Genomic DNA, 17,281 nt, shown 5'->3' with positions numbered 1-17,281 from the left:
GGCTTTGAACACTGGACCAGATATAACTAACAGATATATTCAAAATATTCCATCCAGAAACAAAAGAATACACTCTTTTAAAGTGCACATGGAATATTCTCCAAAACATTTCACATGTTATGCCACAAAATAAGTCTCGGTAAATTATAAAAGAGTGAAAGCATATCATGCATGTTTTCTGACCACAATGGTACAAAATTAGAACTTAATCACAAGAAAAAATCTGGAAAGATCACAAATACATGGAGACTAGGGCACCTGGGTGACTCAGTCGGTTGAGCATCTGACTTCAGCTCAGGTCATGATCTTGCAGTCCGTGAGTTTGAGCCCTGCGTTGGGCTCTGTGCTGACAGCACAAACATTTAAAGAAGAATGAACACTATTCTTCTCAAACTATTCCAAAAAAATATGAGGAAGGAAAGCTTCCAAATTCAATCTATGAGGCCAGCACTACCCTGATACCAAAACCAGATAAAAACACGACAAAAAAGAAAACTACAGGCAAACTCACTGATGAACAAAGATGCAACAATCCTCCACAAAATATTAACGAACTGAATCTAACAATACAGTAAATAAATCATTCACCATGATCAAGTGGCATTTATATCTGGGATACAAGGCATTTAATATTTGCAAATCAATCAATGGGATACACCACATTAGCAACAGAAAAGAGAAAAAGCATACAATCATTTCAATAGATGCAGTGAGAGCATTTGAAAAAATATAATATCCATTCATGATAAAAACTCTCAACAAAGTAGATTTAAAAGGAACATGCCTCAACATAATAAAGACCATGTGAAAAACCTACAGCTAACATTCTCAATGGTGAAAAACTGACAGTTTTTTCTCTAAGATCAGGAAAAAGACAAGGATGTCCACTCTCACTACTTTTATTCAACATAGTATTAATAGGAAGTCCTAGCCAAAGCAATCAAACAAGGAATAAAAGGCATCCATATTGGTAAGGAAGAATTCAAACTTACACTGTTTGCTGATGACACGATACTATATATTGAAAACCCAAAAGACTCAATCAAAAAACTATTAGAACTGGTAAATGAATTCAGTGAAGTTGCAGCATATAAAATTAATATACAGAAATCTGCATTTCCATACACTAATAATTAAGTAACAGAAAGAGAAATTAAGAAAACAATCCCTTTTATAATTGCAAAACAAAGAATAAAATATATAGGAATAAACCAAGCAGATAAAAGACCTGTACTCTGAAAACTGTAACATACTGAAGAAGGAAACTGAAGATGACACTAACAAATGGAAATGATATTCCATGCTCATGGATCAAAAGAACAAATACTGAAATGTCCATACTACCCAAAGCAATATACAGATTTAATGCAATCCCTAAAAAAATACCAACAGGATTTTTAACAAAAGTAGAACAAACAATCCTAAAATATGTATGGAACCACAGAAGACCCCGAACAACCAAAGCAATCTGGAAAAAGAAGAACAAAACCGGAGGTATCAGAATCCAAGATTTCAAGATCTACTACAAAGCTGTAGTAATAAAAACAGTATGGTTCCCGGCACAAAAATAAACATAGAGCCCATGGAACAAAATAGAACACAAATACACCCACGCTTATATGATCAATCTACCATAATGGAGGCAAGAATATACAATAGGAAAAAGACAATCTCTTCAACAAATGTTACTGGGAAAACTGAATAGCTACATGCATATGAATGAAACTGGACCAATTTCTTACTCCATACACAAAAAATGAACTCAAAATGGAGTAAAGACCTAAATGTGAGACCTGAAAATGTAAAATTCCTAAGAGAAAACATAGGCAATGATTTCTTTGACATTGGCAATAGAACCATTCTTCTAGTTACATCTGTTCTGGCAAGGGAAACAAAAGCAAAATCAAACTACTGGGACTACATAAAAATAAAAAGCTTTTGCACAATACAGGAAACCATCAATAAAACAAAAAAGGCAACCTACCAAATGGGAGAAAATACTTGCAAATAATATATCTAATAAGGGGTTAATATAAAAAATATATAAAAAACTTAAATAATTCAACCCCCCCCCAAAAAAAACCCCAAAAAATCCAATTTAAGAAATGGTCAGAGGACATGAATAGACATTTTTCCAAAGAGGACATACAAATGACCAACACACATGAAAAGATGTCCAACATCACTAATCATCAGGGAAGTCCAAATTAAAACCATAACAAGATATCACTTTACACCTCTCAGAAAGGCTAAAATAAAAATACACAAGAAATAACAAGTGTTGACGAGGATGTAAAGAAAAAGGGACCCTCATACACTGTTGGTGGGAAGGCAAATTGGTGCAGCCACTGAGAAAAACAGTAAGGAGATTCCTCAAAAAAATTAAAAATATGATTTTCATATGATCTAGTAATTCCACTACTGGGTATTTACCCAAAGGAAAGGAAAATACAAATGTAAAAAGATATGTGGGTCCCTATACTGCAACAATATTTACAATAGCCATGATATGGCAGCAACCCAAGTGTCCATCCATAGATGAATGAAGAAGATATGGTATATATATACAATGGAGTATTATTCAGCCATAAAAATGAATGAAATCTTGCCATTTTTAAGAACAGGGATCAACCTAGAGAATATAATACTAAGTGAAATCAGCCAGAGAAAGATAAATACCATATAACTTCACTCATTTGTGGAACTTAAGAAACAAGACAAAGCAATAAACAGAGGAAAAAAAGACAAACAAAAAACCAGACTCTTAAATACAGAGAACAAACTCCTAGTCGCCAGAGGGCAGGTGGCTGGGAAAAATGGATGAAATAAAGGGGATTAAGAATACAGTTACCTTGATGAGCAGTGAGAAATGTATAGAACTGATGAATCATTATACTCTACGGCTGAAATATAACACTATATGTTAATTTTACTTAATTAAGAAAACATACAGGCTGCTTAATGATATCACATTGACAAGTTCCTTACATAAACCTGAAAATTACTTGCCAAATGGATATTATATTTCCCTTACCATGGAAAATTTATGAGTATTTTTAAAAAACTTTGAGTGCTTCTGCTGAGATTTATTCTTCCTAAAAACAATCCTACCATTTACCTATATCTGTACAAAAGAAGTTTATTTATTTATATATATATATATATATGAAATTTATTGACAAATTGGTTTCCATACAACACCCAGTGCTCATCCCAAAAGGTGCCCTCCTCAATACCCATCACCCACCTTCCCCTCCCTCCCACCCCCCATCAACCCTCAGTTTGTTCTCAGTTTTTAACAGTCTCTTATGCTTTGGCTCTCTCCCACTCTAACGTCTTTTTTTTTTTTTTCCTTCCCCTCCCCCATGGGTTCCTGTTGAGTTTCTCAGGATCCACATAAGAGTGAAACCATATGGTATCTGTCTTTCTCTGTGTGGCTTATTTCACTTAGCATTACACTCTCCAGTTCCATCCACGTTGCTACAAAAGGCCATATTTCATTTTTTCTCATTGCTACGTAGTATTCCATTGTGTATATAAACCACAATTTCTTTATCCATTCATCAGTTGATGGACATTTAGGCTGTTTCCATAATTTGGCTATTGTTGAGAGTGCTGCTATGTGTACAAAAGAAGTTTAGAAAGCATGTCAACCATTTTGTGCAGCACCCTTTATATTTCTTACCAGGTCCCGTTGATCCTCCTGTACCAGATCCATTTTGTGTACCAAGCAAAAGATTTTGGCATCTGGAGAATTCTGCAGAATAGCCTCTAGGCATGATTGGTAATAGTGCATGTCCTTTTCCAATTCACGGCTTTCCACATCAAACACATATATCAGAACCTCCACATTTCTGAAGATGTTGTCTCGCTGGCTAGTGAAATAATTTTCCATGAAAGTGTCCTGTCTAGTAGGAAAAAAAAAATCTAGGTAGTAAACAAGTCCTTGGTTTAGTCACTCCTATTTACAATCTATTTTTGTTGGCTTAATCAATGTGAAAGATAATCTTACAGCTTCAAATTACTAGGCAAATAAATAATAAAATAAATAGGCCAAAAAGGTATGGCCTCACCTTATTTCTTGAGCCCCACCTTGCACCATTCTTTGCTCCTCTCCTTGTGTTCCAAATACACTTTGACCTTCTCTCATTTGGACTAGCCTGTGGTGTACCCACCAAGGGGCATTTACACATTGTTTACTCTGTTGCACATGCTATTCCCCTACCTCTGCATCTAACTAACTCCTACTTGTCCCTTTAGATTTCAGTTCAGTCCATATTTCCTCACAGAAACTATCCCTGATATCCCTGTCTTGAGCAAATCCAGTCACCATAGGCCCTAATATAACAGTTTTTTTTAATATTTATTTATTTTTGAGAGACAGCATGTGCACAAGTGGGAGAGGGGCAGGGAGAGTGGGAGAAAGAGGATCCGAAGCAGACTCTGTGCTGACAGCAGAGAGCCCAATGCGGGGCTTGAACTCATGAGCCATGAAATCATGACCTGAGCCAAATAGGACACTTAACTGACTGAGCCACCTAGGTGCCCCAATACTGTTTTTATTTTTCACACTTAACCACAAATGTGGTATTACATGTGTCTGTGCAAATTTTTAATTAATGGAATTCACTTCCCTACACAATACATTCCATGAAAGCAAGGATCATGTCTGTTACTGTCTGTCGTTGTTTCCCAGCTTTATGCAAAGAGCCTGCCATAGGATAGGTGCTCAGCGAATGTTTATTGAATGAATAACCGTCATATACTCTAAACTATATGACAATGACTCCAAGATAACTTTTTATAAGTGTTGTTCTTTGATCCTTAGGCTGTGTACTGCTTACCAAGAACTTCTCAATTACCAGGCAGCCAGTGAAAAAACAGTAGTTTTGTTGGAATTTAAGAAACAAAACAAGTAAGCAAAGGAAAAAGAGAGAGAGAGAGAGAGAGAAAGCAAAAAACAGACTCTTAAGTATTGAGAACAATCTGATGGTTACCAGAAGGGAAGTAGGTGGAGGAGATGGGTGATATATGTGATGGGGATTAAGGAGTGCATTTATCGTGATGTGCACCGGTTACTGTATGGAATTGTTGAATCACTATATTGTATACCTGAAACTAATGTGAAACTGTATGCTAGCTATACTGGAATTAAAATAAAATAAAATAATAAAAAAACAGTTTTGTCATGTCACAAGCTTTTAGTCTTGTACTTTGTTATTAATTAGCTGTGTGACCTTGGGGGATTCATAAGCTCACTGGACGTCAGCTGCCTTATCTGCAAAATTAATAACACCTTAGTGCCTAAAAGCAAGGAACTATGACTAATCTCTTGAAATAGATTACAGAACTAGAAGAATGATAATGAGGAAGGATTTGTATGGAGAGAGCTCCTAGAGCATTAAGTGAACCATCTGCTAGCAATAATGGTGTCATTTTCTTATAGAATATTTGGCTATTTCATTATTCTTTCAACAAAAAACTCATTCAGCACCTGTTATATGGTTGGTTCTATGCCAGGAGCTGGTAAAACACTGAGCTAACAATAATGTCTGTCTATTTTGTGAGGAACTTTCCTATGCATTTATATATCATCTTACTGAATCATCAAAACAACCCTATTGAGTGGGTACCACTATTATCTCTTTTGTACAGATGAAGAAACTGTAGCTCAAGAGTTTAAATAATCTACCCAAGATAACACAGCTAACAGAGGTGTGCTATAAACCCCAATCTAACTCCAGAGCCTAGGCTCCTAACCACTGCGCAGCATGGAGATGCAAATGGCCATATTGTAGGGAGCAATATCCACATATAAGCACAGTGAATGTGCATTTGTGATGGACTATTCTGGAAGTGCCTCAGCCATGAGAGGAAAAACTGTTTCCTACTCCTCCAACAGCTGGTAACTCAGCTGGAGAATATATACTTAGGGCAATCTACAGTGCTTAGACTGCCTGGAGATTGAAAATAATAAAGAATGAGGTGGTATGGTATGATGACTAAGAACTCAGCATTGGTGTTATGACACTTGAGATAAAAACCTAATTTCTTCACCTGCAAAAGAGGGTGATAATCTATCCCATACTACAGATACCTAGATATAGCTTATGTTACTGATGATTAAACATGTCACATATGGCATGTTCACAATTACATAAAAGTCAGAAATCTTTAATCAAGTGCCAGTTCTGAAGTAATTTCTATCGAATGTATCTATTACAAGTGATAGTTACTTTAATGTATTTTCTACACTTGATTATACTAGGTGCTATGATTACTGCCACTGGCCCCACAAACAAGCAGATGGTACTCACCCACCACAGTCCCACAGGTTCAATACCAGGTTTCCCAGAAATCGAACATGAGAATGTTCTACATCAACTGGAAGACAAATATGACAAATCTAGTATTGTAGCATGTGAGGTGAAATTCAAAATAAGCTAACCCAAAAAGAACTAACCCATGGAATTTAGAAGGACCAAAGTGGAGTGAAATGCTCAAAGCTACAACAAGAAGGTGATATTTAGCTTATTAGTGCAGTTTAGTGGCAAGGTGGGCACCTAAACTAGTCTGAGCTAGAGCTGGCTTTCACGTATGTCATTTTACTTTTTAGTACTTTAGTACTTAGAGCAGAAACAATCTCCAATTATAATATTAATGTTAACATTTCAACATGTAAGACAGAGACATATACCATTTAATAGCTCTTATCCAACCCACCAACACCCTCCACAAAAAAAATTAATACCAACACCAAATACAAAACAAGCATAAAACATAACCCAACTCACTCCCTCTATTGGTTTCCCTATTTCAGTTAATGATCCTACCACTGTCCCATTTGGAGGTGGGGGGAACAGGTCATTGTAGACTTCTCTGTCCACATTCATTGATATTCCTTTGTAATCTCTCAATTCTACTCCTTGTTTTACAACTTGCCACTAACATTAAGGAAGGCCCTTTACCTTTTCAAGCCTATATAACTATAATAGCTCTATAATTATCTCTCATCAGGAAACCTTACCCACTTTACTTCATCCTATAGGCTACTGTCAGGTTCATCTTCTTAACACTACTTTGAACATGTCACTCCCCATTCAAAAAACTTTCAATGGTTCCTCCATGCCTACAGGGGGGCATTCAAGGTCCCTCAGAATTTGGCTTCCAATCTACCTTTATATCCCCAGTGAGTCACATTAATAAAGCCTTTTGCTTCAGTCCAATTTGGTTTATTCATAGTCCTCCCCAACCCCACTACCTCCCCAACCCCTAATATACCTTACACCAGGGGTCGCAAACTTGCTAATATGGGCCAGGCCAGTAAATGTACAAAAGCAAAGATAATCATGTATGGAAAGCAAACATCCATCCAAGAGGATGATGGAGTGGTTGTCAATTACTCAATTACTCAGCTGTAGCTCATTTGTCAGGCATGAATGTGGGATCAAGATGATCATATCTTTAAAACTTCCAATAGTAGTAGGAAATCCAGATTTTTACAGAAACTTTTACATATTAATAACTAATTCCAATTTTTCTAAAACATTGTACAGGCCAAACAAAACATATCTACAGGCCTTATCCAGCTTATAGATTGCCTGTTTGCGACCTCTGCCTTACACTTCTCTCTGTACTCTATACTTTGCCTACTCTGTTCATCTGCCTAGAAAGTCCTCCCCACCTTTCTTTCAAAGTTATGTTCATCTATTAAAACCCAGATTAAATTCCACCTCCTCTAAAAGCCCTACCTGGCCACCCCCACTTACCGTCATCACTCCCTCTGAATTCATTCAAACATTTATTAAGCATCTACTCTCTGCCAGGCACCAAAAATCACAAGGAGGAATAATGAAAATTCTTATCCTGAAAATTTCCTTAAAGTCTAGCAATTATCATTTATACAATTTATGTGACAATCAATCATACAGTGGTGTTTCTTCTATGACTATCTTGAATCTATTGCTTAAATTGGCTGCTCTCTAAACTTTGTGCAATTTTTTCTTCTTATAACCTAGATCATAAGCAGCAAAGCATTATTATAAAAAACATGGGCATTGGAGGTAAACAATTTTAGTTCAAATACCAGCTGTACTTCTCTGTGTGACCTTGGGCAAGTCACTTAACCTTTGAGTATGTTTCTATTAAAAAAGATGGAAGGCATGCTACTGACCTCACAGGATTATTGTGAGGTTTAAAAGAGTTACAAGTGCCTGGCACGTAGTAGGTGCTCAAACTATTTCCCTTCTTCCCCTTACTTCCCCCTCCTTGGAAAAGGAATCATATCTTACATGTCTTTGTATTTCCAACAGAGTCTACGAGAGAGTAGGTGCTCAAACTGCTATTAATTTGAAGACTATGTAAACGGTCTAGTACTAAAAAAAAATGGAAAGAAGTGCTACTGAGAAAGGGAAAGACAATAACAAAAGAAGTGACAGGATTCAGTGACTGTTTAGATATGAAGCACATGGGACAGAAATCTGGTTTCTACTCCCATATCAGAAATTGTTCTCATCAAGTGACCAGTGGCCCCATTATCAAATCCAGTGGACTTTTTAGTCCTAGTCTTACTTTCTGCAGCATGACACTGTTGACTACTCTCTTCTCAAAAAATTCTCTTCTCTTGGCCTCTGATATCATACCTATAACCTCTCTGGCAGATCCTCCTATTCTTCTTTCTGTCCCTTAAATGTTAGAGTTCTTCAGAATTTCACCTTTGGCAACCTACTTTTTTCTCTAGATTTTTCCCCCAGGCAAGCTTTCTATTCTATTTCTATTATTTATCATTTGGATACTGTTAACTCATAAACGTGTATCTCTTAATATAGATGTCCCTCTCCCTTTCTGAAACATGTATTGGACATCTTCACTTGAATAATGCACAAGTATCCCAAACTCAGTGTATCCAAATATAACTCATCTCACCATTTTCCCTACAAAATCTATTCTTTCAGTCTTCTCCATCTCAGTGAATTTAACCAGTTGCCTAAGCCAAAACCTTAATTTTATCCTTAAGTCCATCCTTTCCTCTACTATTCCCCCCAAACCTATCAGCAAGTTCTATTACTCTACCTCTTAAATATATCCCAAATTCATTTTCTCCTCACTATATCCACTACCACTACTTTAACCCAAGTTAAGGTCCCATCATCTCTTACCTTGTCTACTAAAATAGTTTCCTAATTTATCAACCTGCTTCTACCCTTGCCTCTGTCCAATATGTCCTCCATATTAGATATAATGGTCTCTCCAAAATGCAGATTTTACTCCATCCTTCTTTAAAAAGAAAAAAAAAGTCTCTGTATATGTATGATTGTATACACCCAGGAAAAATAAAAAAGGCCAGAAGGACTAGTTCAAACTACTAATGGTGGTTGTCCCTAGGAAGCAGGCCTGATGATGAGGGAAGTAGACTTTCTACACTTCTATAATACCTGAATTTTTCGTATTACTTTTGTAATTAAAATTGAAAATTAAAAATAATAAAATCTGATCATGTTACTTTTCTGTTTAAAATTCTCTAGGGGCTGCCCTCTACCCTCAGTTCAAACTACCTGACTTGGGTTATAAGACTTTATGATCTAACCCCTACATTCTGCCTCCCTCTTCTATTCTTCCCGTCCTGCTGTCATAAGAGCAACTGAAAAGAACCAGAAGAGAGCTTTGGAAAATCACATACACTTATGGGACAGAAAGAAGAAAATATTTTTAAAGGAGTAGGGATAGTTAAAGATAAAGGAAGAAAACCAGGGTAATAAAGCATTAAATAAAAGCCAAGGGAACAGAGAATTTTGAGAAGGTAAGAAATCTTGGAGCTGTCAACAGTGTTTGTGACTAAAATACTTCAAAATCATATTTTTATTGACAAGTTTACTATTCCAACAAACACATTTTAATAGCCCTCTAATAAATTAATTATATCACCATTCTGTATCTTTACCTCAAAGTTTAAAACACAGTAGGCTCTAAGTTTAACAAAATAAAACTGGACTTTTTCAGCAATGACAAACTAGGAAAACATTAAAGGTGATATAATATTTTAGAAGTACTCTTTTACTACTTTTAAAGAAAATCAGCAACTGCATAAAAAAAAACAATAAGTGAAAATCAAAGCACTATATGTATTTTCAAGTAGTCTTTAAGTTTAGCAGTAGAATCTAGACTTTTCTTCAGCAATGACAAATTAGCTAATGATACATTCAAGCATTAAGTCCAACATAATTATTTAAAGCATATTTTACTACCTTTAAGGAAATATAGCAACTGCTAGCAAAGTATATCAATAAAGCTCCCACTTGAGATATTCTTAAGGACAAGTGTCCTGTCCCATTCACAGTGCCTGGCACACAGGACGATTGAGAAAAGCACTTGTTGAATAAATGGACTGCTTGAATATATGGGGTTCATATAATTTGCAACATTCTGTTTGTAACCTTTTAATGCTGCTGCTAGATTACTTCAAAACTATTTCAAGTAGCTTGAATAGTTTTGAAATTTGGGTTGCATGACTATTCACTAGACTTAGGGTAGTAAATCAACCTCTGCTGATTAGCTAAACACAAAAATATTAATTGACTAGAAAAAGGTACTTCAGTAAAATGTACATAATTTAAAACACAAAAAGAATGAAATTTCCCAGGAATGGTGGCTATAGAACAATGGATAGAGCAGGAGCATATAATGACATTTCAGTTCTAACACTTGCTAGTTGAGTAAGCTCAACTTCTAGTTCATCTATCAAAATGAAGCTAATATAAAGACTAAATAAAAAAGCATATAATAAATACCAGCTTCCTCTAATATACTGAAACCATATGATTATTAGGTCTAGATATTTAACTTGGGAGAATAGAAACAAATTAAAATCTAGCAAACCAAGACATGAAGAAGTCTGGAGAGGTACTTTTCTAAAAGGAAGTCTCTCAAGGCATGACAAGCCATAGGACCTTGTCCTGACCAAAATTTTTGAGGAATGGCTTAGATGAAAACTAGATGAGATGCTTATCAAATGTACAAAATGCACCAAGCTAAGAAGAATAGCTAACAGAACAGATGAAATAATAAGCATATAAAATGAAAACAGTATCGTATCCCTTTTCTACAGATAAGGAAACTGAGGCCCTGAGAGATAATGACTCATCCTGGACTTCACAGTTAACAAACAGTGGGTAAAGGAACATAAAGGCTAAAACAAACAAAACTGAATAACTTAATAGATATAAGAATTTATTCTTAGATTTTAAATATTAGCTGCACAAGAATCAAAAGGATGATACGTGTTTTAGTAACAATGTATGTGAAAAGGAATTTTTTTTTAGTATGACTCAATATAATGAAAACCACTCCAAAAAATAAGAGTAGGGGGCTAGACTGTGCTAACAGCAGTGCGATGCCCAGAATAAGAAATATAATAGTCCTACCTTGATCTGATCAGATCACATCTATATTCAAGTCTCAGCACTTTAAGAAAAACATAGACACATTCAAACAAGTCCTTAAAATGCTTCAAAATGATGTCAAATGAGGAATATATGAAGGAACTGGAGATATTTAACTTAGGTAGATAAGATTTGGGAAGCAAGGATAGATTGAGACATTAATCATACTCAAATATTTGTAGAGACACAAAGGAACAAAAAGAGGACCAGCTAACAAAAGGGAAATAGATTTAGGGTTCTAACTAAGAAATAGCTTTCTAACTATTAAAGCTGCTCCAGGGGTGCCGGGGTGGCTCAGTCGGTTAAGCGACCAACTTCAGCTCAGGTCATGATCTCAGGGTTCATGAGTTCCAGCCCCGCATTGGGCTCATGCTGACAGCTCAGAGTCTGGAGCCTGCTACAGACTCTGTGTCTCCCTCTCTCTCTGCCCCTCCCCTACTCTGTCTCTCTGTCTCTCAAAAATAAAAATAAATATTAAAAAAAAATTTAAAGCTGCTCCAATTTTGACAGTATGTGTGTGTATGTATGTTTGTGTATATATATATATATATATATATATATATATATATATATGATACTCCCAGTACTTTATAAACAAAAATGAGGTATCCTTCTTTGTATCCTAGGGTGTGGAACATAAACTGTTTTAAAATGTTTGTGGTTCTTAAAACAAGAATGAGATACCTTATGAAGTAGTGGGTGACTTGTCCCTAAAAGCGTTCAAGATGCTAGAAACCCAGATCAGGAATCTTTGAAAGCCAGGTAGGGCAATGCTTTCATCACTTAGAGGCCAAGGACCATGGCAGAATCCAGAAATGCCTGAATGTTGCAAAATAAATTGGCATTACAACCTAGAGACAGAAGAGGTCTTCCAGAAGCATAGATCCACTGAACTGGCAGCCACAGCAGCCCAGTTAGCCTATATTACGAAGCCAGATTTAACATTCAAACAAAAAAGGGCAATGAAACATTTCTCAAGTCAGAGCTGGAACTCCATTGAGAACATCTATATATATATATCCAGGAAGAGAAGCAGCAGAGAATACACATCAAGCTAACCTCCTGCCCACAGCCCCCGCCACCCAGAATTTATCTTTTAATGACTAACAGCTTTAAAAAAGTCTTAGAGATTTTATTGTTATGCTTGTTAATACCTATCATGTTATTTCCTTTTATATAATAAAAACAACCCCCCACAAAAAAGGAACAAATAATCAAACAAAAGGGTCCCTATGTTTATTTAAGAAACAGCAGGATAAAAAACAAGTTGGACAAGGGTATCCTACTTGGTAAGCAACCTAGAAGGGACCTTCCCAAGAGAGCAAGTAGTAGTAACCAGAATTAGGCCACACCCCTCTGAGAAGGAATGAAAAACAAAGGAGAAACATGCTCCAAAACAAATCTCTCAACATCTGCATCCCTAACTTAATGCAATCAAGTGCCTTATGCAGACTATTAATAGTTAAGATCACCTGATTTCACAATAAGATAAAACATCTTACTTGTTGCACCAAGGCGACGTGTGTCTCTGGCAATATAATTTGCAAAGATAATAGACCTCATACTGGTCTTACCAGACCCACTTTTACCCATCAACAGCACCTAAGGAAAAAGTGAGAAAAAACAATGAAGTTAGAAATCTAGAGCAAATCAAGTCTAAAGGGACCTATTTCTCTCCTGTACTTGATGTTTTACTGAAGTGACAGTACCAACAACCTGCTGCAGATACTTGTAACTAACTAGTTCCCTGACCAATGGTGAATACAGAGATACCTAAAATTCCAGGGACCAGGCACTTACCTGTCATGGATCACACATCCTCTTGGCAATATAATCACAGGAATTTATTATGCTACCATTATACACTATCATATATTCAGAACTATGTTAGAGAAATAACAACTTGAGGAAATCAAACCCTGACTCATAATCTAATGCTTCATGCACTGAACTACCTGGCAGGGGATTTCATTGTAACTGAAGGTTCCTCCTCCTGATTAAGGTCAACCTTTCCACCTCTGCCCTTGGTCTCATGCCTTCTACTTATTCTATGATTTTATTCTTTAATTACTCTGTATATTTTTTTCTTTTTAAGTGTCCCATGGCCTACAAGATCAAGTCCTTAAACAACATATAAGTCCTTCCTTGATCTGGCTTATCTACTTCTCTGTAATTACCTCCTGACCTTCCTGGCCTGGAACTTTTAGAGTCCAGCCATACTGAACTGAACTGCTGATATCCACTTTGATTGCTCCCAGAACTCCAGGCAGCCCAGCTCTATGTCTCTGTTTCATGCTGTATTCTCTGCCAATAACTTTCCATTCCTTTTTCTTCCTTCAGCTAAGTTCCATTCATCTCTCAAGACTTGGTTCAGTAATCAACTCCTCAAGAAGCTTCTCTGATCTCAATGTCCTAAGCTGGCTTGGGTGCATCTCACCTCTTTCCTCCCATGGCACTTGTAGAGCATTGCAAAGACCATAATGCACTGCGGTTATCTGGGATTTTTTTGGTCTTTCACAAGACTCTGAGTTCTTGAATAGCAGGGAGAATACCCTTTGTATCTCCAGTGTGTAACATATAACAGGCGCTTAAAATATGTTCATCAAAAGAATGACCAAGCTATCAAAGACATAAACCTAGCAAATTTTTAATGATGAGAACTTTCCAATGGAAAAGGTGAACTTATGAAGGTGAATAGCCATCATATCAAAGTCAGCACCTAACAAAGACAGAAAAACACCTATCAAAGATACTGTAGATTCTTGCACTAGGAGGGAATTTGGTAAGGTAACTTTTCAGTCTTTTCAAACTTTAAAATTTATGGACTATAGTTCCAATTACCTTGCTTTTCAAATGAAGGGGGTACGGTTATATCTTCAAGCCCTAAATAATTTATGAAATTTTCTAATTACAAATGTAGGGAGTATTAACAAAAGTGTATTGCACTCAGACTCAATTTAATCTAATCTAGCTATTTAGCTACATAACTTTATCTCACTAACAAAATGTTACTGACAAGCCAGTCTAAGGCTGTTGGAAAAATAACTTTGTTTTATTCTTAATCACACAGAAATTTCTGGTATTTTTAGCCAACCTTATTGACAGCAACTTTATTTTTTTTAAGTTTATTTATTTATTTTGAAAGAAAGAGAGAGTGCTAGTGGGGGAGGGCAGAGAGAGAGAGAGAATTCCAACCAGGCTACACTCCATCAGTGCAGAGACAGATGTAGTGCTCCATCTCATGAACCATGAGATCATAAACTGAGCCAAAATCAAGAGTCAGACACTCAAGCGACTAAGCTACCCCAATAGCAACTTTGGACAGGCTCATTAAGAACATTCCTTTAGCAAACTGAATTATATAACTGAATTATTGGATGAAGTTACGGGTAAATATGGTGTTTTTCTTGTGTTTTTTAATTTAAGAAATCTTCAACTGCTTAGGAAAGAGTAACCAAGGCTAACGGTGTTAGGTGCTAACTTAAGGCCTACACATGCATTTACTCATTTAAACTTCATAACAGCCCTATGAGATAGATCATATTATTATCACCATTTTACAAATGAAGAAACTGAAAGCCCAAATTTCAGAAATTTGCTCCAGAACTGTGCCCTTATTGATTCTAACCCCCAGGTGGGGCACAGTACCATAAGAGCACAAGGGAAGGAATGTTCAATTCCACTTGGAAAACTCATATAAGCCATTATAGAGGTAACATTTAAGTTGGGTTCCACAAAAATGTGCAGGAAGACGCCTGTTTAGTGTTTGTGTATGGCTTGCACAAAATGCAAATTCGTAATTTGTAGAAAAACAGATTCTGTAGAGCTATGACAAGGTGCACAGGTGTGGCAGATTGGTTTAGTCAGGAAAAGATTTTTAAAGGGCATTCTATACTATGAAGTCACTTGAATTTCATTCTATGGGCTTTGGGAAGTATGTGAATGACCCAGTTAGATTTAAATATTAGAAAAATTAAATCTGATAGCAGAGAAGGGGATAAGAGTCAAAGAGAAAATGTAGAAGATTCCTGAAATGGTCCAGGAAAGATGATATATATACACCACAAATTTATTTCCTGAATGATATCTTCTTACCTTCACTTTTATGTATTTGATGTAATTAACATGTCTTACCTTTTTCTTCATGGCTGTATTTGGTAGCACCCACCTGCAGATATAAACCAAAAGACAGTTTCCAGGATCCATTGCCTTAGAAATTGGAATTTAAAAAATACAAATAAATGTGGAGTTGCAAAAGAACATGTTTAGCACAACAGCTGAGTACAGCTGTGTGCAGGAACTCCGTTAAAGAGGTCCTTGTTCTCCTAAATTATAAAACTGGATTCAAGTTCCCTAACCCCTAATTACAGTGCTCAGGAGACGGCTCCTAAGGTTTATTTAGGGATATAAATAAGCCATAAAATTCAAGATTTAATTTTTTATTATCTTAAAAAAAATTATCAAAGCAACATATATAAGTGCTTTAGTGAAACAATACTGTCCTATTTGAATGTCCTCTATTATTTTTAAGTTAGCCTATTTTTAAAACCTGGAAGTATGTTTAGTCAGCTGTCATATTTTACTCATTACATGCACAAAGTATATATAATAGAAATCTCAAGTTCAGGAACAAAAATGCACTGAAAGTACTCTCAGGCCACTGATCTCTGCCCTGGAAATACCAACCTTCTCCCTAGTCGTCTTATCCTCAACATGATGATGTTAAATCTCCTTTACTGATAATTCAAAGAAACTCAAAACTATCTTCTCAATTAGAACAGTTCCCTCAACCTCAGGACTAATATTAGGCCCATCCCAAGGGTTGTTTCTGCCCAGTTAACGACCAATCGATCCTCTTTCCAGTTTATCCTGTCACCAAAAGCATGACACCAATCAACCTTACTGGTAAATGGAAGCAATTTATCATAGGTGGGGTGTTCTAATTCATATTTTCTTCAGTTAGAACCCCCATTCTAGGTTTGACATAATAAACTTCACCCACCCTAGCGATCCTTCAGGTTCCCCTATGGGAGGATCCATTCTTGGCCCCAGATTCTCTTTCTCCATCTTTCTCTCAGAGTCAGATTCTTCCATCGTGCAACAAGTCCTTTCCAGTCCTTTCTAAACCGCAGTACTCTTTCTCTTTTTTTTTTTTCTTTTTCCCTGTTCACACCCTCAGTCGCCTACTTTAATTGCCTGTGGCCGCTAGGCCTGCTCTATTCTTGCCTCCGCCTTTGTCCACTGGGGGGCTGCTTTCCCCACGGTTACTTTAAACCGCCTTGAACTTGGCCTCAAGGAACAGCCTAGCTGGCCAGTTCAAAGGCTAAATGATGTGGTGGTGCAAAGGAAGAGACGGAGGATGAGTGAAAAAGAGGAGTGGTGGGGACTCGTGTCGAGTTTGGGCCTCAGGACCCAAAGTCTCGAAACGCAAATGTGACTTCACCCGAAAAGAGGTGGAGACGGCGGAGGTGGCAGAAAGAGCAGACCCGTGCGGTAGGCACTAAGTAGTGACTGTCCCCGCCGGCTTGTCGTTACCGACCCTGGTCGCCCGAGAGCGTCCGCCGGCAGCGGCAGTTATGACCTAAACGCCCGCCCTTCAGGAGCCCAGGTACCTCACCGCAGGCACCAACAGCAGGCCAGGATCACGTGGGCACCTCCTGTAATCCCAAAGCCCGTCACGTGACGGCTGCTACCCAAGGGGCGGGTGGACTGGGAAGACTACCATAGATACTGCGCGGATAAAGACAGAGCGTCGCCAGTCGCCATAGCTGCTATCGCTCCGCCTTGAGTCGGGTGGGAAGCTAACATCCTGTAAACTGTTTCCTTGTGGGCTGGCCTGGCCC

General features: G+C 37.1%; 1 protein-coding gene across 2 annotated transcripts in view; it reads right to left on the bottom strand.

Annotated features, from left to right (window-relative positions):
- RRAGB (Ras related GTP binding B) overlaps positions 1–17,064 on the bottom strand; it is a 51,303-nt gene extending 34,239 nt beyond the window's left edge. Inside the window, exons 1-6 of one of the 2 annotated variants that reach the window (XM_047093670.1) lie at positions 16,441–17,064; positions 15,573–15,606; positions 12,941–13,040; positions 8,292–8,375; positions 6,318–6,384; positions 3,686–3,908 (exon numbers count right to left, since the gene is read on the bottom strand). In XM_047093670.1, coding sequence (XP_046949626.1) covers positions 3,686–3,908; positions 6,318–6,384; positions 8,292–8,375; positions 12,941–13,040; positions 15,573–15,606; positions 16,441–16,532 — 600 coding nt within the window. In that variant the 5' untranslated portion in view covers positions 16,533–17,064. The remainder of the gene's footprint in view (positions 1–3,685; positions 3,909–6,317; positions 6,385–8,291; positions 8,376–12,940; positions 13,041–15,572; positions 15,607–16,440) is intronic. The other variant, XM_047093669.1, reaches the window with a different exon arrangement.
- Positions 17,065–17,281: the final 217 nt, after the last annotated feature.

The sequence above is a fragment of the Lynx rufus genome, unplaced genomic scaffold, assembly GCF_022079265.1.
Source record: "Lynx rufus isolate CCGP_SWC_20201006 ecotype Redwood Valley unplaced genomic scaffold, mLynRuf1.p SCAF_35, whole genome shotgun sequence".
NCBI lineage: Eukaryota > Metazoa > Chordata > Mammalia > Carnivora > Felidae > Lynx > Lynx rufus.
This window is presented reverse-complemented; position numbering and strand designations above follow the sequence as displayed.